The 24,944-nt window shown below is 44.5% G+C and overlaps 1 protein-coding gene across 2 annotated transcripts in view; it reads right to left on the reverse strand.

Moving 5' to 3' along the window:
• Oseg1 (intraflagellar transport protein Oseg1) overlaps nucleotides 1–24,944 on the reverse strand; it is a 55,515-nt gene that overhangs the window by 17,570 nt on the left and 13,001 nt on the right. For both annotated transcript variants that reach the window (XM_084578231.1, XM_084578230.1), the window contains 12 exons: nucleotides 21,435–21,705; nucleotides 20,417–20,555; nucleotides 19,342–19,400; nucleotides 16,057–16,206; nucleotides 14,462–14,650; nucleotides 12,108–12,224; nucleotides 11,496–11,615; nucleotides 10,860–10,978; nucleotides 9,762–9,915; nucleotides 8,939–9,097; nucleotides 5,967–6,133; nucleotides 2,574–2,745 (listed from right to left, as the gene is read on the reverse strand). In XM_084578231.1, the coding sequence (XP_084434357.1) occupies nucleotides 2,574–2,745; nucleotides 5,967–6,133; nucleotides 8,939–9,097; nucleotides 9,762–9,915; nucleotides 10,860–10,978; nucleotides 11,496–11,615; nucleotides 12,108–12,224; nucleotides 14,462–14,650; nucleotides 16,057–16,206; nucleotides 19,342–19,400; nucleotides 20,417–20,555; nucleotides 21,435–21,705 (1,816 nt within the window). The remainder of the gene's footprint in view (nucleotides 1–2,573; nucleotides 2,746–5,966; nucleotides 6,134–8,938; nucleotides 9,098–9,761; nucleotides 9,916–10,859; nucleotides 10,979–11,495; nucleotides 11,616–12,107; nucleotides 12,225–14,461; nucleotides 14,651–16,056; nucleotides 16,207–19,341; nucleotides 19,401–20,416; nucleotides 20,556–21,434; nucleotides 21,706–24,944) is intronic.

Genomic DNA, 24,944 nt, shown 5'->3' on the forward strand with positions numbered 1-24,944 from the left:
CTGTTGTGTTTGTTGTTCTGAGTTTTTACTGACAGTGCTTTGCATTTTCTTAGCCTCTCCCCTCTGTGTACTTCGATGGTAAAATACCGTATTTACTCGCATAATGATCGCACTCGCGTAATGATCGCACCCCTGATTTTTGAGGTCAAAATTCCATTTTTTAAATTCCCCGCGTAATGATCGCACCCCGAACATGGAGCCACCTGGTGGTTGATCTGCAGTCATCCTGCAGCGAATGCATTCCGACGAGTTCCCAACCTAGTCTAGTAACGTTGGAGTTCCCATGATTCCATGCTTTGCGGCGTTCGCCATTTTGCAATTCGGCAGCGTCGTAGCGTGCTTTGTGTTTTTGTGCGAGTTTACGCCATTTCACCATGGGGCGGTATGCCAGTTACACCGCCGCGTTCAAGCTCAAGGCTGTCGACTATGCACTGGAGCATGGCAACCGCGCTGCTGGTAGGCATTTCGGCGTGGACGAAATGAGGATACGCTATTGGAAGAAGCAGCGCGAGAGGCTGATGGCTACGAACAAGACACGGCGGGCTTTTCGTGGACCCAAAACGGGCAAGTTCCCTCGTGTTGAGGAGGCGGTCCTAGAATACGTGAGGGACCTGCGCAAGGATGGTTGTGCAGTGTCATTAGAAATGATACAGATGCAGGCGCGCACAACTGCCAGGAAGCTGGGAATCACCGCAAAGGATTTCCGCGCTAGCTCCGGTTGGACGACTCGCTTTATGCGACGGAATGGACTTTCCCTGAGGCGGCAGACGTCGTTGTGCCAGCGGCTCCCAGCCGCGTATGAAAGCAAAGTGATAGACTTCCATCACTTCGTCACTAGGCTTCGCGAAAAATGCGGTTACCTCATGTCGCAAATTGGAAACGCCGATCAAACTCCACTGACGTTCGACATGCCCCGGAATACAACTGTGAACGAGAAGGGTGCTCGGAGCGTCCTCGTGAAGACGTCTGGCGCAGAAAAACAGCGATGCACAGTCATGCTTGCTGTGACGGCCGACGGGCGGAAGCTGCCACCATACGTGCTCTTCAAACGGAAGACTATTCCGAAGGGAAACTTTCCCCGTGGCATCCATATACGTGCACAGATGAAAGGGTGGATGACTGCAGACCTGATGGTCGACTGGATCAAGACTGTTTGGGGAAGAAGACCAGGAGCATTTCTGCTTCCCTCGCTTCTGGTTTTGGACAGTTTTAGGGGTCACCTTGTGGACAGCGTGCGTGCCAAGCTGAAAGAGCTGCGCACGGACATTGCAGTCATTCCTGGCGGCCTGACTTCGCTGCTGCAGCCTGTCGACGTGCCTTTGAACAAACCGTTCAAGGACAACGTTCGACGACTTTATGCTGAGTGGATGGCGATGGGCCAGCATGATTTGACGCCGAGCGGAAAGATTAGAAGGCCATCCGTGGAGATGCTGTGCTCGTGGATCACAGAAGCATGGAGCAGTATCCCCGACGAGGTAGTGGCTAAGAGTTTTAGGAAGACAGGCATATCTAATGCTTTGGATGGAACGGAAGATGACTTCCTGTGGGATTGTGAAGATGCTCCCAGCAACGACACTGCCGTTTCCGATGAGTCGTGCAGCAGTGAAAGCGAGGATGGTGAGGATTCAGACCTTGATTAGAGTACTGACAAAAAAAAATTAATGGGCATTGTGCACTCCATGTGATGCTTAATGTGCGTGTTTATTGCGAAGGTAAGCCTTACTCAGCTTTTATTTTTGGTTGTAATCGAGATATATGTTCTAAGACGTTTGACCTGCAACTTGTTTGCATTTTCGGTGCTCAAAAAGTTTTTGTAGAAAATTTACCCCGCGTAATGATCGCACCCCGAAATTTGCGTCAGTATTTTTAAAAAAAAGTGCGATCATTATGCGAGTAAATACGGTAAATGAAGTGGACTAAAAGTATGCAACATCAGACTTCAAATGCAGTGAAGAAGATACTCCCGTCAACATTTAGCATCTCGTCACGGGTCTCGCTGAATGATAAAAAGAAAGCGCTGAAATCAAAGTGGCTTCAAAGCCCAGGTCATGGAAGATATGCAGCACAGGCCTATGCATTATTGTACAGTACAGCAGTAGTCCACTGAGCTTTCACCACAAAGTAATGCAATTGCAAAAATGAAAGCAAACAGAAGGAAACACTACACAAGCACATGTGCACAAGTGTGTTTTATAATTTTTATCGACATGTTACCTTTTCTTAGTCAACATTTTTGCTGAGTGATTACACATCACGTTTATTATGCTCCTTGACCTCTATTATCGTTAACTGAGTACTCTGCTGCCAAGCATACACAGCCAATTCTCCATAGTTTGCAATCAGAAATGGGTGACAATAAAAAAAGTTGAACTGTGCAGAGCTTGTGATGCTGATGGGGTTGAAATTTCCGTTTGAATAAACTGTAAATGTGATTAAGTGAATTCAAACTAACGAGACTCTAATACAACGCTGATTACACACATGCTGGCATAGTGTTCTATACACCCCTCAGGTCTGACCCTGTTGATGAGTGAAAGGCAAAAACTCCCCAAATCCTTGTGTTACACAATTACCTCATCCCACTGGCCTGTGTCAACGTAGAGCTTGACTAGGCTGTCCGTGTCGCCAATCCTGCGAAAGGCATCTGCGGCTGCCAGAAGTTGCTGCTGCTCGACCAGCAGTCGAGCACACAGGCACAGGGCCTCCTTGTCACGCTTGTCCAGCCTCTGGGACAGGTCCACCAGTCTGCAAAAGGCAGGTGGGCAGTGCTCACTGGCTAGTGCAACTATTCACCGCGAGATCGACCCAGAGGTGCCACCTCCATTGCTCCAACAGTGTGGCTTGGCAGCCGGTGGCGCTCGCAGAAACGCACGTGACTTCAGTTCACTTTCTAGTTTAAGGCGGGTCTGTTGGGGGAAAAAAAAAGTGCCCTCTGCAAATCATTAGCAACTTATTGCTTAGAGTGTTGCAATTTTTTAGTACAAACCATACAATTGGCTAATGCTATGGAAAAGAAGAGTGGATTGTAGGAGAGCAAGGCACGCAACCGTCTGTCTTTTAGACTTGCTGGCGTCGACTTGCGTGCATTTTTCATTGTGCTGCATTCATGGGTCAGATATTTTTGTTGCATTGCATTAGCTCAAATGACAGTTTTGATTTTCAGTTTGCTTTTTCACCAGCGTGCGGTGTCCGAGAGTTTTACAGATGTCAGACAGGCAAGTTACAGCGAGCGCATTTCGCCTCGTGAAGAGTGAATGCAGTGACACGGTGCTACACCATAAAGAAAATTGCCATTCGAAATGTACGTTCTGTGACCAACATACTATGCATTAGCTGTTCCTCGTCCACGCCTATTTTTGTAAGATGAAGCCGCTGTATCTGTCTACAATGACTCTCACACTGCAGGCCACGACGAATTTCGGTATGATAATAGTTGCTGTGCTAGCATCTTCCAAGCTCACCCAGATGCAAGGTTTGTGCTCTGACTTGCCTTAAAAAAAGAAGAGACACAACCTAGTTCGTCCTTGAATGATCGAGGGTTAAGCTGATTAAATATAGCACAGACAGCATACACTGCCCGGTGGGTTTGCCACAGACTATAGCTGTGACTGCACATCAACTTAAGCTAGACAAAGCCAGCACTGCTTCAGCTACTACCCCAAAATGAAGTCACACTGATACAGTGTATACAGGAGCCACACAGGAATGCTGACTGTCTGTGTGTAATGTGCTGAGTGGTTGTTAGTGTGTTCGCTGAACTCACTACGAGGCGAGTGCTTTTTGCAGGTAACGTCGGCGAATATCTGCGTCAGTTAATCTAAAGTGAGTGTAAAGAAGGCCAACATTCTCTTAAGTCGAAGCAAGCATATGGGAATTTCTAATGTATGTGATGCTGAATTAGTAGTGCAACTATTGATGAAAATGCCACAACATTTGGCTGTATGACAGGAACCTTACACTCCCTAAAACTTAGAACCTTCTGCAAATATTTTTCATTGAAGTGCACGCTAAGAATGTTAGTCACTGTGAAAAACTAGCAAATGATTGCGCGTGGGCGTGGTTTTACTTAGAAAGTACTAAATATCGAGCAGTAACTCAGTTATGCAAAGTAAAATTGTTGGATTATTATTGGAATAGTGGCCAGATATAAAACTGCTTCTAAAAAGAAAATGAATTTTCGATGTATTCTTGCGATTACAAAATCAATTCACCTTTGCAGTAAACACGCTTAAGCAAGGAGTTAGGGAAGCGAGATATAGTTAAATCTGCGTGAAATTTGGTGCTGTTTTACTCCGGTTCTCAAGAATAATGTTCCGAAATGGAACAGAGCAGCAGACCTCAGCCAAATAGCCATTTTAGCAAAATGATTAACATAGCGAGACGAAATCAATCAAACAACTTGATTGTGCATAGGGCACAGAATGGCCTGTCAATCTGCATCTGGTTGGCAGCAGTGCTCAGGCCGGCTCATGCTTTAGTAGCTGTCAGGTTCCAAGCAGAAGCGAGATTATACAATTACTGGGCAGTTGCATTAAGCTCGGACATCGACGACCCATTCGTTTTGTTTTGACACAACACCTAACGACACCATCGCTGTGTTTGAGACGCCACACGACAGAGTAACTCAAGCACCGAAGACCGATGGAGGATGCCGTTATCTAGCATGAAACACTTAATAACAACAAGTATTGCCTTTATTGCAGTGTGGGATGATAGGTTGCTCATATTTCTTTTGTAGCAGGCAGGCAGGTAAACAAAATTGCATTGAAATCTTGAATCAAACAGCAGAAAGCAGGCCATATGTGCGCATGTAAACACTGCTGGCAAGTGTGCATCCATGTTGAGTAGGATTCAATGCTGCCCCACAAGGTAGCATCTCTGCTTGATCTCGTGGTCAATACTACTTAGCATTTTGAACACCGATGGACCATAATGATATTCAAAGCATGCTGTGGACACACATGTGTCTCGTGGTCGCTTCAATTTGCCACGTTCATAAATGTCCCCAAACAGCTTGGGGCTGTGTATCATGAGTGATGAGTATAGGCAGCTATATAATAAAAGGCGGGGAGGGGGGTGGTGGTGTTGTTGAATGTATTTAGGTGCTTTTCAAAAAAACTCAGTATGACAACTGCAAAGAGGTGAAGGTGTTTAAATGTACAGTAAAATTTCATTGACAAGATCTCACGCAACACGTTTTTCAGCATAATATGTTGGGTTCTTTTTTTTTTTTTTTTTCGTTTCTGGGCGTAGCCCCATAAACGCAAAGCATTTTTGTAAGTCTAATATCATCCTATTTCCATGTGGATTTAGATAATACACGCATGAAGATGCATGAAAAACTCGTGCGGTTCTGAATTTTGCTCAAGAGGTAGCCAACAAGTTCCAGCGAAAGGCGACAGTAGCTGCAGCAGTAACAACAACTTTTGAAGCCAATCGTGTACCCCCTCCACCTTTGTTTCTGAGAATTTACTTTAAAAAACAAAGCACTAGAGTGCATCCCTCAGTTTCATGCTATATCATTGCCACAATTCACAGCGCAAATCTTGGAAGTGTGTGAAGGTGTTGCCAGATGATAACAGCAAGGCATGCTTTTAACAAGGGCTCCTGCTGGAAAAGAGGCGATGCTCTCGGCAAAGCTGGCAGAGTATAAAATTTTAAATGCTCTTCGTGGCTCTGTCCCATGAGCAAAGTGATGAAACTACAACTTCTCCCTACAAGTTTCAGAAAAGCTTGCTCCTGGACACTGGGAAACAAAAAGTCCAGCCATACAGTAATGTTTTTCATTAACAACCTTCTTTTAGAGCCTCCTTTGAATAACTCGTTTTGATTTCCAATGCCCGTTAGCATATCGAGATTCCACTGTTAAATAGAAACGATGACTCTGTCATCCCTGCAGAAAGAAACATCACTGTCAAGGTTCATGAGAGCTGCGCCCATGTCTGTTTCCTTCTCTGCCCACTCACATGTTGGTCCAGCCCTGCTTTCCAGCAATTTCGACTGCTTTGAGGGGTTCTCCAGCAAGCAGGTAGAAGTCCGCGGCTGCCTTGGGGTCATTGATGCTGCGTGCCCAGTCAGCCTTCTTCAGCATCAGCTGACGTGTATCAAGGGTCTCATCCGAGCCGAGGTACTCCTGTTGCCAAAGAAGCAATGGGAGTCATCACTGTTTGCTCTTTTGTACATCGAGAGAAAATGTGGTGTTTTGAGGAGACATCGAGGTAATCTGCAGATAAACAAGCTGCTTCTCATATGCTGCATTGATTCAAGATAATTTAAGACATTTACTCAACTATGGTTAGTAGATTCTCATCTTAGCCAATATAGTTTGCCAAAGAAAGAAAACACTGACCAACAGATAAATTTTCATGTAAACTGTACTTTTTAAACAAGTTTTGCAAAAAAACCTTATTACAAGGAAAAAAAAAGAATCAGGTGATAAAGCAACCACAAACCACAGCTTCGAAGCTAAAATAATGCTCCGAAGTTTACTTGCCACCCGATTTATGCTGTACTGTAGGACTGCTTGACTTAGCTGTACTTTCTTGACCAGTTCAGTTGGTGCAGCACCCTCGCACTTTGCTTGGCACAGTAACTAGCGACACCTACACCTGCCATGCTGCACAAGTTCTTCTGTACTTCGAAAATAGCGTCTCCGCAAGTTTTCTTCTCGTGCAAACAGAGCATAGGTGGCTCTGCAAGCATGCTTATTTATATAAATGGAGTTTCCTATGCGAGCCGAATTTCCCGCGTGCTAGATACATGATCGTGGTGGTCACATGCAGCACAATGAAGAATAAATATGCAAGAGACAGAAGGTGAACGTTGTATTTGTTTACGTGGGTGGTCGCAATGTTTGCGATGACTCGTATAGTTTCATATTGCCCCAGTGTTTTTTGCATCAGCATTCAGCAACACCAGAGGCACCTCTGCTTACATTGGTCAGCCCACAGTTTTATGAGTTAGTCTGCCCATGCCTGCCAGTTAGCCTCGGAAAATCACTCTGCCACCATCGTCGCCGACAGTGAACACAAGTTGTGGAGCTCAAATATGCTGAAGCTCCAAGTTACCAGACAGCATCTTCTGCTGCACTCGGGATACAAATGGAAGCACTTTTCAAGTAGAATGGCAACAGCCTGAATGACGTAAAAGACAAAAACAAAAACAAAAAAGGAAAACACTGAGGTGTTGCACGACAGTCTGATTAAACTTGAATCCTAAGTCCAAGTATATCACTGCCAGCTCTTCAGACTATACCCGTAAACTCAGAGATTCTCGGCCCATGCCCCTTTGCCTAATGTAACAAAAAGAGTGCAGTCAAATAAATAAATTCCTTATCCCATCTGGAATTGTCAAGGTTGGTAGCCACTGCCAAGAGACGTGCCCTGATCTCACGTACATGTTCAAGTAACAACAAACTTCAACACATGTCCACAGCAGACAAATGTTTCTGCATTTCAGCGCTCAACTTGGCTATCGCACCAAGAGCACTAGTTTCATTCTGCAATCGCGTGGCAAGAAGAAGTGTTCTCTTGGAACAATAGTTTTGTGATAGTTTTGTGAACTAGTAACTAAAGTGCAACCGAATTGAGGCATCCCATAATCACGCTCCACAATGCATGCAAGAAGCAGGTCACAAAAGAAGGCCATAGTGGCAACACATTCAAATTGCCTACACTACACAGACTAGTTCCACGGCAGTTAATAGCATTTAATGAGTTTAACTGCCACCTGGAAATAAATGTTTAACTATGGAAGCCACGGAGGATTTGAGCAGTGGGTAGCTGAGTGAAGGAGATTCAGTAGAGAAAACTGACCTCAAATAGCTCTTGGGATACGGTTTCTCTACAAAAGATCTGCTCTGCACTGATCTTCAGAAAAAAAAAGCTCTTGGGATGTGGATTCATAGGCAAATTTTATTTTTGTATCCCCTTGCCATCTAATCAGCTAGTATAACCATTTCAGCAGAAAGAGCATGCACGCTGCCTTGTGGTTTCAGGTTTTAGTATAGATACTTTGTCGTGCCATGCAAAGAAGCAGTTTTTTTTTTCCACAAGCCTATATCAAGAAAACTTCTGTCCACAACTGCACACTCTAACTAACTAGTAATACTCTTGCCAAACAGGCAGTTTCAATGCCCATTAAGTCGATAGGGATCGGCAATTGCCACTGGCAGTTTTCAGTGGCCATTGAACTCTACAGGCATGGACTCAATGAGTTTTGTGAATAACCATTCAAATCTCAAGGGACCTTGACAGCAGCCCCGCACTCACCGTGAAGCAAAACATAGAAACTTCAAAGAAAGAAAATATCTCTTTTGACTGAATTACAATGTTTTAGGCTACACTAACCAGTTCATCAACTAGTCTTTCGGCGGTAAAAATGATCACTGTACAGAATGTGATGTGGACAGGTGTGTTGCAGAGTTCCGCCCATGTTCGCCTTTGAGCGCGTTTTGTGACAACCGGGACGAAGAAGAGTCCCACTAGTACTATAAAGATAGCAACTGCAAATGTGGCAAAGATGACCACCAAGCTGTGGCAGCTTTGCCAGCGCAAAATGAATGCTTCTGAAACATCTGAAACTAATGCGTATAGTTAGCCCATTGTCGTTCTGCCATTGCTTCCTGTGGGCAATGTCGAGTGAGCTGTGAAGTATTTGAATACCTTTCTCCAAACAAACTTACAATTAAAAGTAGCACTCATTCCAATATCCACCTCTTTTTATCCTGCTTAACTTCATATTTTTATTGGATGTTTTTACCCGTGGCACCATCTGTTGGATCAGAAGCTCACTACGCTGTGGTCATTGAAATTTTCCGTGTGGCAGCGATGCATCTCGATGGCCCTCAAAAATTTCGATGGCCATTGATGAGAGGTTTATTGATGACAGTAGTGGCATATGCTGAAGAGAGGAAAAGGAAGCCACAGAGATGCATCACCTGGGCAAGGTCAAACATGCGCAGGTCTGTGTACATGTCTACAGCCTTGGAGTTGCGGCCAGCCTTCTTGTACAGCCTAGCTGCCTCGGCAAACCGTCCCTGCTGGGCCATGACGTCGCCAAGCAGGCACTCGCGCTTCTCGCCACGAGCCTCTTGCTCCTGTGGAAGAATTACACAAAGAAATGGAACAAATAGAATAAATGACTGCTAGTGTCCGATGTCAGATACACACTTCTAGACAGTTAGATACAAACTCCGTATTTTCTTGCATGCAATTCACAAAAAGTATGCCGGAGCTTAAGAACATAATCACTAAGGTCGTTACAGGGAACCTTTCCAAAAGCAGAAAAGTGGGAGACTTGCTGAGCCTGCAAATGTAGTCGATATTTTTTTGGGGCCATGACGGAATGCTCAGGGGTGCAGTGCTGCGTACAATTTATAATTAAAAAACAAATTATGGGGGACACTCAAAGTCAGCCTTTAAGGGTATAATGCGAAAGCGTAGGCTAACAACCCACATATATAAAGCACCACTTCAACCAAGCCTTGTAAATGTGTCGGCACGGCCTAAGGGGTAACATGAATGCAATGGCCCTGGCAGGCTGGTGAGGCCCGAGTTGGCAGGTCCTGCTTAACGTTTCGTCACAGCGCAGCCATGCTGACGGCTCGAAAATCTGGTGTAATGCAGCTCTCGCTGCAAAACAAATTGAGATGCTGAATGAAGAGTGAGGTCCAAGAAGAAGACGTCTCCCTGCATCACTGATGTATTGTGGGGCAAATCAAGATGCAATAAAAAAAGACGAGGAAAAAGAATCCACTAGACCTGCAGTGAGCGCACTAAGCGGAGTAGGGAGGGCTCCCCTAAGCGGACGGCAGCCCGCTTGGCGACAACCAGGTTCAAGGCTTCCAGTGCCTCCTTGGCAAAGAACCGCCAGTCCTCCTCTGGCACTCCCAGGCAGGCAATGGACAGGGCCTCCCTATGAGGTGAAGCACGTGTAGTACATCAGACAGTGCACACACACCAAGGGAATTTGTTTCTTTAGACAGCGAGAGCAATGTGGAGAAGAGCATACAATGCAGAGTGCAATGAAGAAGAAGAATGACCACACACCACAACCTGGATCGGTGGATGTAGAGAGGCAGGCACAGCAATGCCCCCAAGCAAGTGGCGAGTTAAAAAGAGAGGGAAAGTGGCACCGAAAAGCAAGTTTATGCCACGTTGATCAGCTAATCCATTGTGGCACCCCAAGTAAGACGAAATGCATACTCTCTGATAAATGCGTAAGCCTAAAGTCACTACAGAGTCATGAAGTCGGCCAAAGTAAAGTGGAGTGTAAATTCGGAATATTTAAAAGCATAAAGTCATTAGTAAGCTATAAAATAAAGAAAACCAAAGTGAAATTGGTGGGCACAATATTCAGGCAAAAGGATGTGACAAAAAAAAAAAAAGCAGGAAATGGAGAAGCATCATCCTAGAAGTGTATTTTACTAGTGCAATTTAGAAAAGATCACCTGAGCACTTATCTATTTTTGGCCTCTGAACTTAAAAGATAGATGCTGAAGCTGAGAAACATAGATACTTTGGTAAGCTGAACCTTCAGCCACAACAGAAAATATTTTATAATGACCCTTTGGTGCATAAGTTTTGCAAAAGCAAGGAAAAGTTGCATTCTGTAGCAGCATGTACAGTAGTGGAATTTGCCCTCGGGACAAAGTTTGGTGCAGATGATGCCGCAGTTACACCGCTTTCAGCTAAAACCATCCCACTGGTATATTCCTCAATTTACATATGCTTTAGCAACAGCACAGCACTAGCCAATTCAATAAATGGCCTTTCAACTTTAACCGGATGTGGAAAGAAGCCCTCAGACTTGGCGCTTTTGTCGTTTCTTTTTTCAAGTGGAAGTTGCACAGCACTCACTTGAAGCGATTCTTCTCGACATACTGGTAGAGGCATGGAGAAAGGGGCACCTCAACTGTAGTGACACTGTTGTGTTGGAGACAGAAGATCTTGCAGCCTCCAAAGCCAACCACAAAGCCCTGAACGACACATGTGATTTAAAGTGGGAACTAAGGGCAGTAACAAAAACAGAGCCATGCACAAGATCAGATTCAGTGTTGACACTTTGCAGGTGCTTTTTCAAGAGAACAGCAACAATGCCAGCTTCAACTAAGCAAGAATAACTCAAACACGAATTGGCAATCCTGTCGGCGCATACATCCATCTTTCGCCAGTGCATAGCAACAGCTAGGAGAAGATAAGTGAGCTAGGAGGAAAGAATGAAGAGGGAAAGAGGAGGAGATCCCAAGATGGACCTTGGATCATGAGCTTGACTCGGCGGTCAAGGCGTGTAAGAAAGAAAGCGCATGGAACTTCGAGGAGGTGCACCAATGATGCTCTGCAAATCGCATCCTCAATATCATTTAATCAGGTTTTCGTCATTAAAACTTGTTTACACGCAAATATTAATGAAGGCAACTGATGAAGGCAACATGCGACTGATAATTCTCTATAAAAAGAGGGGAAAATGTAGAAAATGTTTTGATATGCACTGACCTCCAGTTTTTGCCTCAGCACGGGAAATTCCCCAGCTTTGATGGCCAGCATTCCGCCGCCCGTGAAGCAGAGTAGGTTAGCATTTTCTGAGTTCCAAGCAACACTGTTGGCATTAGGCTCCTGGAGCAGAGTGACAGGCAAGTAAGTCATCACGAGCATCACCAAATGTCAAGACTACAGATGACTTTGCCCATCGATCTTTAACTAGCCTTCCCATGTCGCGACTGAAGCACACCATATCCTAGTAAATAATGCTGCACTGTCCTGCAGCTGTTCTGCGACCCTGATTATATCATTCCCATTGCTTGCTGCCTCCTGCCACATTCCAAAAGGCCATAAGCTACCTTTTTTCATCATAAATATGTACTTCTCAACGCTTCTGGTAAGAAACCAGGGAGGGAGTAGTAATTGTGTACTTACGTTAACACACGGGTGCTACATACACATATTGCATTACACTAAAAATGCCTCAAGCCAATGTCGTTCTTCGCTCACTACCACATACACACAAGCAGGTAAGCAAGAGGGGAATAACTCGATTACTAACAAACGCTTACAAAGAGACAGACAGCCTGCCTACAATACTGTGTGACATATGCATGAGATCTGAACCTGAAAGAGAAGCTGTTTCGAGTCCAGCTGGTAGACAAGGCAGGTGCCCTTCTCGTCCACGACTGCAAGATGTGAGCGGTCAGCGCTAAGGTCGAGGCATCGGACGGGGCTCGCCACCTGGGGGAAAACAAAAAACATATCCGAAAATAAAGTTTACAACTAAACCAGAACACACAAGAAAGCTTGGACTTCGAATTTTCATGATTAATAAGTAATCTAAGCACTCTCCCCAAAACTTCTGAAAACATTTTTCGTAAAAATGTTTGCATGTGAATCTAAGCAGCCCCTCTTTTTTTGTGTGGAAGGGAGCAGATTCAAAGCTGCCAGTGCATTTGCTCACTCCATCAACCTGGAGATGCTTAGAGACCCGAGGTGGTACTGTGCCTGCGGTGCAATCTCCAGCTTCTTGTGTTGCTGTGATCTGGCACCACACGGAAGCTGGTGGCACAGGGAGGCAAAAGCTGGCCGAAAGCGATGCTGTTTACTCTATCAAATCTCTTGTCATGTGGAACTGGAATCAGCAGCCAATTAGTGGACTTCGGCAGTTTTCGCACATATAGCAGGCCAACGCTGCTTTGTTTGGCATCCGTAACGGAAGTCTAAATGAAGTTGAAGAGGACTCGCGAGGAAATCACATCTGTGGAAGACATTTGCCAAATAAAATGTTATTTCTCGTGCTTGTCTCTTCAAGATATTGATGCATAAATGGGAAGGGAGGGGGGAGGGGTATTTTAGATTTTTCATACCTTAGCAACCCCGCCATTTTGGGCATTGCGATCGTGAAAAATAGGGGGTGCTTAGAATCTCCCGCGCAGGCTGCCTTTCATGCAAGCAGACTTTGCTGTCATGAAATTTTGCCACGTCATCTAGTACTTGTTTATAATTTCACCCTTTTGTCATCGGCGGGTATCCTCATATTGTGGCACTCCCGCGGGCCTCACTTTTGCAGTGCTGGCAAAGGCTGCAATTCTTGCATGCAGACTTGCTGCTGTCAGGAAACCTCATTATCTCTTATGGCACTTCATTACACTCTAGACTTCTTGCCATTGGTAGCAGCTTTCTTACTGCAACCCTTGTACTATGCTAAACGCAACATAATGATATATTCCAGGGAATCTTTATTCCACTACCAGCACAGTGGTGCAATGGTTTACACTATGCGACACTGCATTGGCAGGTAGTCGTTTCCAATGCAGCGACCGGTGAGGCTTGTGACACCCAGGTTGCTCTTCAGAAAGAGGATGGAGAAGAACAGCTCCCATGAGCCTCAATTTTGCATGCACAGTGCTGGCACAGGCTGTCATTCTTGCATACAGAAGTGCTACTGTATAAAAATTTCATTACCTCACCTGACACATTGGGCTCTATTGGCAGCTGCTTTTTTTAATCCTGCTCTGGTACTAAGCTGTAGTACATGACAAATGACAGTTTATTGGTCCCCTAGGAGGTTCGCCTTCGACACCAGTGCAGCAAGCAATAACATGAGTATGCCTCAGGCAGTTGGCAGGTGGCTGAGCAGTGAGTGGGCTGTGTGACGTCACAAGATCATATTATGCAGCTAAGTCAGCAGGTTCTGTCAATTCAGATATCTCCTTTGAGATGAAATGAAACCCTCCATGGCACTTTGATCCCGAGACAGACGTGCAGCTTCTATTCCATGCAGGTATGTTCGTATGACTTGGCTAAGGTGGAACTTCGTATCAATGTCAGTTGGTCTTTAATACAATGTGGCAGCTTACAACGTGTTAGATGTTTGAAATAAGTGAGTAGCAAAGTGCAAGAACGTGGATTCGAAAGGGGAGCCATAAACGCTCTAGCGTCATACCCTTAAAGGCAAAGCTTAAGAGTCCTTCAAATATGCTTCCCCATTGTCATCGAATCCCCCAATTATCCATAGCCCTCTTCCCAAATGTCCTCAGAATACCCTCAAACCAGCTGGCTTCAGTAACAGGCATGCAAAGTCCTCGATGCCTAGTGCTATGTTAAAACTGGTTTACAGGGAAGGCGCAGTATCTGTCACATTTGTTTCGATGGATGCCTGAACCCCACCCTAAGAGGAGGGATTAAGGTGGGAGAGAAAGAGGAAAGAAATAGGTGGCACAGTGGAGTAATTTCAACAACCTGGGGAACTTTAACATGCCTTGATATAGCACAGCACATGGACGCCTCTTCATTTCGCCCCCATCGAAATGCAGCCACTGACGGTCGAGATCGAGCCACTACGCCACTGCAGCAGAGCCTTAGTGCTATGTTGCAATACAGTTTTTCCTATCTGTACATACTGCATTCCCTCCTTTGCACTACACTACAGTTGCCCCCTGGCTTTGGCCCCAGTGCGGCCCGCAAGGACGCACCTTGACCAGGAACAGTGGGAATGGATTATCCAGCAGCAGTTGGAGCACTTGGCCGTCACGAAGGCCAACCAGGAGGCCCTCGCGGCCGGACGGACCCCCGAGGGCTCGGATGTAACGGATGGCTGATGAAAGGATCCACTCCCGTTCACAGGTGCCACCACGAAGGCGCAGACTCTGCAGTCGTCGCTCCTGCACATGTTCCCGATGCACCATCGAGTGAATTATTAATTGGTATTTCTTTCTTTTCTGTGTACCAAAGCAGCATTGCAAGCTATTAGGGGCATGCTGCAATGATGAACCATTTCCAGCCATCTGGATTTTTTCAACGCATGCAGAACACTTATGCTTTCCCGGCATTTTGCCTATTTCGAAACATGGCCACTGCAGCCTGTCATCAAACCCATTATTTGGGTATTAAGAAGTCAAATACCACAGCACGAGATAAATGCATGCCAAGAATGTACATTTGATTTGTGGAAAAAATATTGTTCTAAAAAAAAAAATGTAGACTAAGTTAATCAAGGTTGACTCATTTGTGGCCTCAAAAAAAGAAAAATAATAAATAAATAAAATTTCAGCAGCGATGTAATTTATCTCCTGAACCATGTATGCATTTTTGGAATACTCTGCCTTCTTTTAAACGCAGTATCATTCTTCGTCAAACAAGACTCATCAGACTGCATATTGTTAGTCCCTTCCTGCTGCAAGATGTGTCCAAAATCTAATTAAATTTACAGCCCATTTTTAATATGATTGTGCTTATGTGGAGGTCCCGTTCACCGAAAATCTGTCAGCTGGGGTCGGCATTGTGAGCAAAAAATCACAAGCATGGTGCCGGCAGGCGGTAAGCTGGCAGCTGACATGGATGCAGGGTTGCCATACATTAAGCTTATTTCTCCCTTCCTTCAAGATCTGCAACAGCGAGTCGCAAAGAGACAGCCTGCAAATGCCAGCAAGCAAATCACCTGCTACCATTTCATGCCACTAATGCATAAGTAACTGCTGCAAGAAAGCAGAATGATGAACCAAGCTCAAAAGTGGTTGAGAAAACATTTCTTGTTCCAAAGATTAAAATGGGGGTGAGACTTTAGAAGCAGTAATCAAAAAATATTAAATAGCAATTATGATTAATGACCTAGATAACCAGAGAGAGAAATAGGCACTCTTTGCAGGGTGGGTCGGTTTATTTGTTTCCAACCACTGTGAGTAAATTTTCAAAATTGAAATTTGATCCAAGTCATCCCTACTGCTACTAAAGTGGATTTTGCTTGATTTACGATCACTTAATTCAAATACCTGCTTTATTTAAACTGAGCCTTCAGTTCCATCAACGTCAGGTACCCTAGCTAAAACCATTCTTCTTAATATTAGCCCTAAATAATTCAAATAAATTTTTGGTCCTCTTTGGGTTCAAATTAATTTAATTTGAATTCAATTAAAGTTGAAATCACATTACTTGTACAAGTAACTTACCTATCTGGACTTTCCTTATGTTAGAATTTGCGCATCAGTAGCTGTGTTGTTACAACTCAGCCCAATGAATAGATTGAGCCCATGACAGGCAAGGGGGAACGATGGGATGGTAGGCTTCCCACCTGGCACAGAACCAGGTGCTCGGAGCAGACGACCAGCAGGGTGCACTCTACCCGGCGGACGATCTTGTCTCGCAGTCGGTAATGCATGTCGTTGGGATCAGTCGCCTCCCCGCTGAGCTCGTACACCATGATGCGTTCGGGCAGCTGTACCTGTTAAATGTTCCATTCATGGGGCAGCATCCATTTTCATGCTTCTGGAAAGAGATCAACACAGCCAGAAAGAACAACAACAACAGCAACAAAAAAAAAAGAAACACAGAATAAAACAAAAATCTGTGTGGGAGAACAAAACCTGGACCTGGTCCTGGCCCTTTTAACTCTCAGCATAGCTATCTGGAACAAAGGTAATACCTATGTTCAAATCAGGTGAACATTCCTCCACACTAAACTATCGACCCATCTCGTTAACCAGCAAATTTTGCAAACTTCTAGAGCATATCATTCATAGCCAAATCATTAACTACCTCCTAGACCATAACATTATTTTCAAATAGCACGGTTTTCGGAAGTTTTTTCTTTTTTTTTTTTTTTTGTGACACTCAACTTGCTGGCTTTGTTAATGACTTAAAATCACCACTTAACGAGGTCAATGCAGTTTTTCTGGATTCTGGATTTTTCAAAAGCATTCGAGCGGGTTCCTCATCACAAACTTCTACTAAAACTAGCACAGCTTAATGTCCATCCTAATGTGCTCGCCTGGATTAAGGACTTTCTTTCTTCTAGATCTCAGTTCACCTCAGTTAATAATTCTAACTCTTCTTCGACTTATGTGACATCTGGTGTACCCCAATGAAGCGTGCTTGGTCCTGTGCTCTTTCTAATCTATATTAATGATTTACCTGCCTGTGTAACATCTAGAGTTCATCTTTTCGCAGATGACTGCGTAATTTACAGTAACATTATTGACAGTGACCGCCAATTCCTACAATCTAACCTGAACGCAGTAAGCTCATGGTGCTCATCTTGGTTAATGACTCTAAACATTTCTAAAACAAAACAGATATCTTTTCCTCATCGTGCAGCTCACATTTCAACTAGTACTTACATGCTCAACTACAAAGCTGTAGAACAAACAAACAGTTACAAATACCTCAGGGTGCACCTTCAGTTTGATCTAACATGGCATCACCATATCGACCTCACCCTAGCTGCAGCTAACCGTTCACTTGGTCTTCTTAAATGTACTCTCAAACATGCTCCTACCCATGTTAAAAAACTTGCTTATACCACTCTAATACACCCTAAAATTGGATATGCTGTGGCTCTCTGAGACCCTGATCAAGCCTATGTTATCGCCAACATCGAATCCAGTCTACTCACCTTTCACAAGCATCAGAGCATTAAAACAACGTGCTGAACGAAAGATTTATCATGTTGTCGGAAACACACTCGGTTAACACTTTTCCGTAAGCTTTATTACCATCCACTACTGTGCAGTGCTTTGTTTCAGTCACCTCATGTCATACTTCCATGAATTGATCATGCCTTCAAAGTTAAACACGCAGTGTCATTTATCGTCTTATGCCAATTCATTCATTCCTCGCATTATCATTGAATGGAATAACTTTTCATCGCACATCGCTATGGAAACTGAGAGAAAAAATTCCGAGAGCTACTTCACTGTGACAGAAATGTATAGAAACTTTTGCTGTTTTTCTTTCTTTCTTTTGATGTTATGCCTAACATTTAATTAATGTTTCTTGTAATTGTTGTTGATAATTGTATCATGTTATTATGTTTAGTGCACAATACCGACACAGGGATTCGAGAAGCACTGGTGTTTTGGAACATCCATGGCAGGCTAAATTATGAAACAGTGGAAGCAAGCAAGAGGCGACTTGAGGATTGGTAGAAAAGGTCAAAGGATTAGTGTTGGACTGTGCAGAGGAAATAATCAATTAACCTAAAAATATTGTTACGGACGACAAGGAAGAAGAAGCGGGCAGGAGCGCTCGCGCTAGGCCCGCGAGCATTCATTAAACGTCATCTACCATCGTCATCGGTCATGTTCTGTCTCCTGTCTTTATCGGCTTGCCGCTTCGTAACATTTGGTTGGAGGTGCGGCGTACGGCATCCCCATCCTCGCCTTGGAGCATCGACGCCATCTTCAAGCCGGGACCATCACCGAGGGCCCAGGGACATCGCCGAGCAGCTTCGCCCCAGCCCTTCAAGCCCAGACATGAACAACTACCACCGCCCAGCCCCCAGCCCGAACCTGAAGACAAGGAGAACAGACATACCAATCAGAATCGAGATGGACCCGAAAGACCCGAATGACCCGAAGGAACCGATGGACACGAACACGCAACCCCCGCCCAAGCTGTCCGACGTGACCTCGAGCCTTCGGTCCCATGGACTCCAAGGGAAGCGGATCACCCACGCATCAGACATCGTACCGGCAAGCCGTTCTATTCTTCGTTCTTCCTCTTCTTCTTCAAGCATCCAGACACGCCCATCATCATGCCATAAAATCATTGACATCGCTAAACTTCCTCGTCCACGATCGGGACGATCGCTCGGTGGCCCCGGGTCATGTTACGGACGACAAGGAAGAAGAAGCGGGCAGTGGCGCGGGCAGGAGCGCTCGCGCTAGGCCCGCGAACATTCATTAAACGTCATCTACCATCGTCATCGGTCATGTTCTGTCTCCTGTCTTCATCGGCTTGCCGCTTCGTAACAATATTAAGCACTCAACGTATTATGAGCTGGGTGACACTTGAGTGATTTGAGGTAGTGCTCCACGAGCCTACAACCTCGAAATTAAGAAGGGAAGCATCCATTCCTTGCTGCCAATTTGCTTAACACTGTTTGCTCATTACCAGCAACCTCTTAAAGCAGTTGGTTGGTTAAGTAGGCATTCATATTAGCTACATGTAGGATACTGACAGAAAACACACTGCATGAGTGTCAAAAAAAATTATGTTCTGGCTACAACGATGAGTCAGTGTCAGTTCCATCGCTGCCATCAACATGCCAACCAGAGCTCTCGCGGGACTCTAAGGTTAGGTTACGTTAGGTTAGGTTGGGTTGGGTTGGGTTGGGTTGGGTTGGGTTGGGTGGGGTGGGGTGGGGTGGGGTGGGGTGGGGTGGGGTGGGGTGGGGTGGGGTCGGGTCAGGTCAGGTCAGGTGAGGTCAGGTTAGTTAGGACTTTTTAACCGAATACTGAAGGAATGAAGCTGAAAGAAATAAAATTTGCCCACACTGAATGTAAGTATGTTATGCAACCTGATCACACTAAAGCCAGACTCGTGTAGGCTAGGACAACTTCTCTATGGGTGTACTTACAGCAAGGCGGTGCTTGTAGATGGCTAGCTTCTTGACCAGGTCACGGCACTTGATTCGAACTGCAGAGTTGGAGAAAAATACTTCAAGGTATTATTTACACTGTATAACTAGGCGATTATCAGGAGCAAGCTTCAGAAATCTTCAGATATAAACGAACAACTGGTTAAAGAACTGTTTGTCAGATAACACATTCTAGACTGAGACAGACCACAAACAATGAACAGTGGATTTTCTACTAATATTGAAAAAATGGCCCAAAATGATGCTAGAGGTTGGACAGTGTGGTTCGAACTTGGGGGAAAAAAATCAATAAAATAAAATTATAACAACAAAATTCAATTTATTATAAGGGTTGGGTTTTTTGGTACTAACAAAAAAAGTATATATGTAAAATTACATCAAATTCAATTTCTAAAATTGAGCTTAAACAGAAAAGGTCAGCATTCTTGAAATGCAGACTACATTTTGCTTGCTGGCTGCTCAGTAGGAGCTACACTCAGTCAAATCAGAAAACTGCAATGTATGTGCCATGCATGGGACTGCAGTGCCCACAAAAAAAGGGCAGCAGCAGCGCTCAATGGGATTTGCATGTGGGACCGGGTCATGTGTTGCAGCTGGTGCAAAAGAAGTGGTCAAAATATAGCCTCAGACTTCTTACTGCACAGGAATGTTACATTATGTATCACAGCGAAAAAAAAGAGGCAGTCCCCACCTGTAAAAAAAAAAAACATTTTCTCGCAAAAATGAAAACTGCATTTTGTAATAAACACTCGAAGAAGCCCACCAGAATTTCAAAAATAAAACTGGAAAGTCCTATTACGCTTGCTGCAAAAGGAACAATTCATAAATCTGAGATGAAGCGTGAGCTTATTTATATAAGCTCGACATGACACAAAAGCACATGTGCACGGTCAAGCATGGTCTAGTAAGGAATGGTTGCACAATATTAACCCAGACATCTGCTAACATGCTACATAATGAGTTAATGTGCAGAAGAAAAACTCCCAGAACATTTAAGCATCTAAGTAGTATCGAGGCAGTCCCCTTGAGATTTAATGTGGTAAAAGTCACGCACCTTTCTCATCAGTCACGAGATGCTGGATGATGACGTCAGTCATGTTGTCCCTGTATGCGTATCGTTCACGATACAGGCTGTGCACTGTGGAGAAGCCCAGCTCGAAGTAGGCAATTGTGCCATCCTGGCAGCCAAGAGCCTGGAAGTCCCGCACAGCACTGCTGGACATTATGCACTTGAGATGGATGCGCAGAAAGAAAATTACCTCTGCAAAAGCAAAACAGCAATAAGCTCACGCACAACACACCCCATCAGCATCTATGCCAAGATTGCTCTAAAAGTTCACCACGCGTGACCATTTATTAAGAACAGATTGATTTCACTGTAGGTTTCATCATGCTATATTTAAAAGAAAGGTGAACTGCTCTTTAACAAAAAAGCATGACGTTTTCGAACTGACTCAGTTCCTTTTTCATGGTATGGGTGAGGTGCAGCCTGGCTTTTTAAGCCCCTGTGTGGACGGCCTCCGGGTCAATGCACGATTATATGGATATAACTGTGAATTGACCCGGAGGTCATCCACAGCGCCAAGATGCGCCTCACCCGTAGTCACACCCTGAAGAAGGAACCACTTCGAAACGTGGTGTTTTTTCTGTAAAAGAACTTAGTTGGCGTGATTTACCTTTTTCTTAAATTAAATTTCCCAACCAGGCAGCCTTCTGTCGAATGTTTTCTTTTGAGCCCATCACGCTATATGTGCGATGCTGATTTCTTTTACTTTACTTTACTTTTTGTTAAATTTTACTTTTGCCTTTACAATGTGTTAAATGCACATCAAACTTTGCTGATTCACATCAGTGTGCCATGTGTTACCTTTGCATTTAAGTGACTGGGTCAGCCTGCCACATCACTGAGATTTGCTTGACGCTTCTCTCCCTAACCACAATACCTTTCTTGAGTTGTTTGTGTCCTTGTGCACTATTGCACTATTGCATACTCATTGCTCTGCAGGCATCTATGTCACCGTTACAATCCGAGGCTATGTGATCAGTACAAAAACAAGCCGATTGGGACTCACCAGGTGGCTGGCATCTGGGCGCGCCTGGCAGCACCATACCCACGAGGCCTGCTGGGAGACTGGGCCAATGCAGATGCCATCCCGCGTGTAGACACGAGCCTCTCGGCTCGAGCCACCCACCATCAAGTACTCGCCGCCTGGGAAATAGCTGACGAAGGTTGGGTCGAAGCCCAGCGGCCGTTCTCTGCCTGTCTGCTGGCCTGCCACATTGTAGAAGCTAAGCGTCTGTGCCCAATCGGCCACGGCCAAGACATCCCCACCACCTTCTTCTCTGCGTGTTTTGATGGGGCAGTGACACCATGTAATGGTAGTCTAATCGAACAAAAAAGTAATGAAAAATGACCCTCCACCCTTTGGAATGCTTTTGGGTAACAAGAGGAAAAAGAACTACTCATAAACATGCCCAGCAAACCACCCGGCATGAAGTTGTGATGATTGGTCAGTGAGGTTTAAAGGACTATAGACACCAAATTTTAGTGGCATTTTTCTTCTTGTTAATGATGCGCAAGTCATTCCTGCATATCGATTTGCATGCAGCTTTCGCTTACGGGCACTAAATAATTTATAATAGAATTTTCTTTTCTCACCAGCTTCAGTTTCGATATCCGAAAGATGGCTGTGACATCACAATCATGTCTTGATGCATGGCATGAAAAAACCGCACCATAATCGCTCATTCTTGTAATGATTCCTGTCCTTGATGCAGGCTGGCTTTATCATTGTAGTCAATTCAAATGACACAGCAATGATTATATCGCTGTATTTCCATCTTTCACGTGACTAAAACTTGACTGTAACGTCACAGCCATCGCTTGGCTGTTGAAACCGAAACAGGTGAGAAGCGAAATTCGATCATAAATTATTTAGCAGTCATAGGCAAACGTGATGTGGTGGTCAGTGTACAGTAATGTCCTAAGCATCATTAAAAATGATAAAACATGAACCCAAAAATTAGGTGTCTATAGTCGAGGTTTTATGCCTTAAAGCCACTCAGGTAATGAGGGATGCCGTAGTGGAAGGCTCTGGATAATATCGATCACCAGGAGTTCTTTAACATGCATTGCCACTGCATACTGCAAGGGAGCCTCGTGTTTTTCCTGAATCGAAACGTGGCCATTGCAGCTGGGATTGAGCCCAGGTATCCTGGCTCAGTAGGCAAGTGCCCCTACCACTGAGCCATCCCAGCAGGGCAGCATTAACATGAGGCCTGTTCTGTGATCAAAATGTCTTCAGTACACATCAACATATTTCATTAAAGAGCAAATGAGGTCAATTTACTAAATGCCGGCCCTAGCTAAGTCCATCAAACCACATGTGATGTTACTGGTTTTCAAGTACATTTGTGCTATCATGGAACCTAATGTATGATGGAAAACATGCTGTGCGGTATGGGAAACACAGAGGTTTTCACTGAATGACTCTTTTCTCCTATCTTGACCAATATTTATTAATATGTCCCTGACATTTGTTGTGCTAACATAGAAGTTGACACACAGTAGAAAACATGTGTAGAATGAGGTACTGCCAGTTTTGAAAAACAGTAGTTTGCCTTGAACGACTCTTTCCTTCTAGAGAGACAAATTTTCATTTATATGCCTTCGAAACTTGATGTTTGAATTCTTTTTTTTTTTTTTTTGCTTTCTATTTGCTAAATGCATCTGGTACATTTGCTTGTAAGTAACACACTTAAAATACAGGGTCATCCACATCTAGCTATAACACAGTCAGTGCTTTCAAATCAACATTCCATCCTACACAGGCGCATATCGGTGTAAAGTGACGCAAGCTTGGAAGGACCTTGGCGTGGTGCTTCACATGGCCTGCCACTATGCTTTATTGCGTGGCCGGGTCGAACGAAATGGCGCTTTGAAAGCATTGACCGTGTTATTGTTAGATGTGGATGACCCTGTACATGTGCATGTTTATGGGATAAAGAAAGAATGTGGCCTCAGCACATGCCCTAACGCGTTAACCCTTGGCTACAGACCCCTCTACAGAAGCCAAGGCTCCCTAACCAGTTTATATTTATGGTTGGCCAATGCTACAAACAACATGCAACATAACACGGAGTTACGACAATGCTGCCACTCGTTTGATTTGTTTCAGCCATAAGGAAAAAAAATCTGATACATCACAAAGTGCTGATTTGTTGAATGACTAGAGTACTGTTAAAGCGATCCCCCAGGCCTAAATTCAATAATGAATGTTGCATATGGGCAACTAAACAGACATGAATATCACTTGCATGCACTGGTAATGAGTGATATACCCATTACTGCACATAGAACACAATGCAATGGCGTATTATATTAAACTTAAACCTAGGTCATGAAAAGGTTGCTAGGAGTGGCAGTAGAAAAATAAGGTTGGTAGTAGCAACAACTGTAGCACATTCACAGCAATGAATTGACTTAATTCTGAGGACTATAGTGCTTCTTTGCCAAATTCTGAATACCAGAAAAAAAAAAAAAAATTGGTGATGCAAGTAAATGTCAAAGCAGCAAATCTGGTCCAAATCGATGACTGCTATTTAATTTACTTCCCTACCTAATATTCTTGCTATATTTGTAAAATTGAGAGGTAGTGGAAACAGACGCCTATATTTGATAAATAGAGATGAAAAAGAAAAAGGGAGAGAGCTTATGATATGAGCAACATGGCACCCTGACACTGCTATAGTGCTCTAGAATATTGGGCAGTGTGACGACTGCGCGCGAAATGCATGGGAGCGGGGGGCCGCTTTTGCGATGACGGAGGCGCCGCAGCGCAGAGGGCGCCACCAGCAACTGGTGTGTCAGCCGTCCAAGCGCCCGCGTATGCGCGCTGTGCGGCGGGGCGGATCAGTACGTTCTTTTTCGCTTGTGCCTCGTCTCGATCTGCTAGTGTCAACATTTTACAAATATGCCGACTAACGGGGCTCAGTACTGTCAGCGCTCATCTAATATATTTTCCATTTTGGCCGTCGGCAACACCTCGGGGAAGCAACATGACAGTAGTTGGGCTATAGTGCTCTTGGGCTCCGAAGAAAACAGCTTGGAGAGGGGCGCGTGCACGAATTCAGACTCGCACAGCACGGTTCATTCACCGTACAGCTTGAGTTAGCATTCCTAAAGCACCTAATTTGCGTTTTGGAATGTAGCTGTTTTGAAAAGAAGGCGGTGTGGAGCCAGGATGTTTGAAGAAGTCAAAACGTGCAACACATGCGTTCGAGCGCTGAATAAATACAGCTGGTCATCAGTAACCAATTATTAAGTCTAAAATGGTATATTCCGTTGATTGACATGCAAACCATGCCAACTACATTGCGTCACCTGAAAACACTAGAAAAGTCGGCATTGCAGATCGATTGAATTAAATATAGAGTATCCCGCTGAAGGTAGATGATAGCAAGGAGATGGAAAACGAACGACAAGCAGGTAAACAGGCTATTGAATAACAGAACACAATGGGTCTGGAAACGTGGAAGGAGTTGGAGGTAAAGACTGCAAAAAAAAAAGTGTCGCCTAACAA

The sequence above is a fragment of the Amblyomma maculatum genome, chromosome 9, assembly GCF_055883805.1.
Source record: "Amblyomma maculatum isolate TAMU_Amacu chromosome 9, ASM5588380v1, whole genome shotgun sequence".
NCBI classification, from domain to species: domain Eukaryota; kingdom Metazoa; phylum Arthropoda; class Arachnida; order Ixodida; family Ixodidae; genus Amblyomma; species Amblyomma maculatum.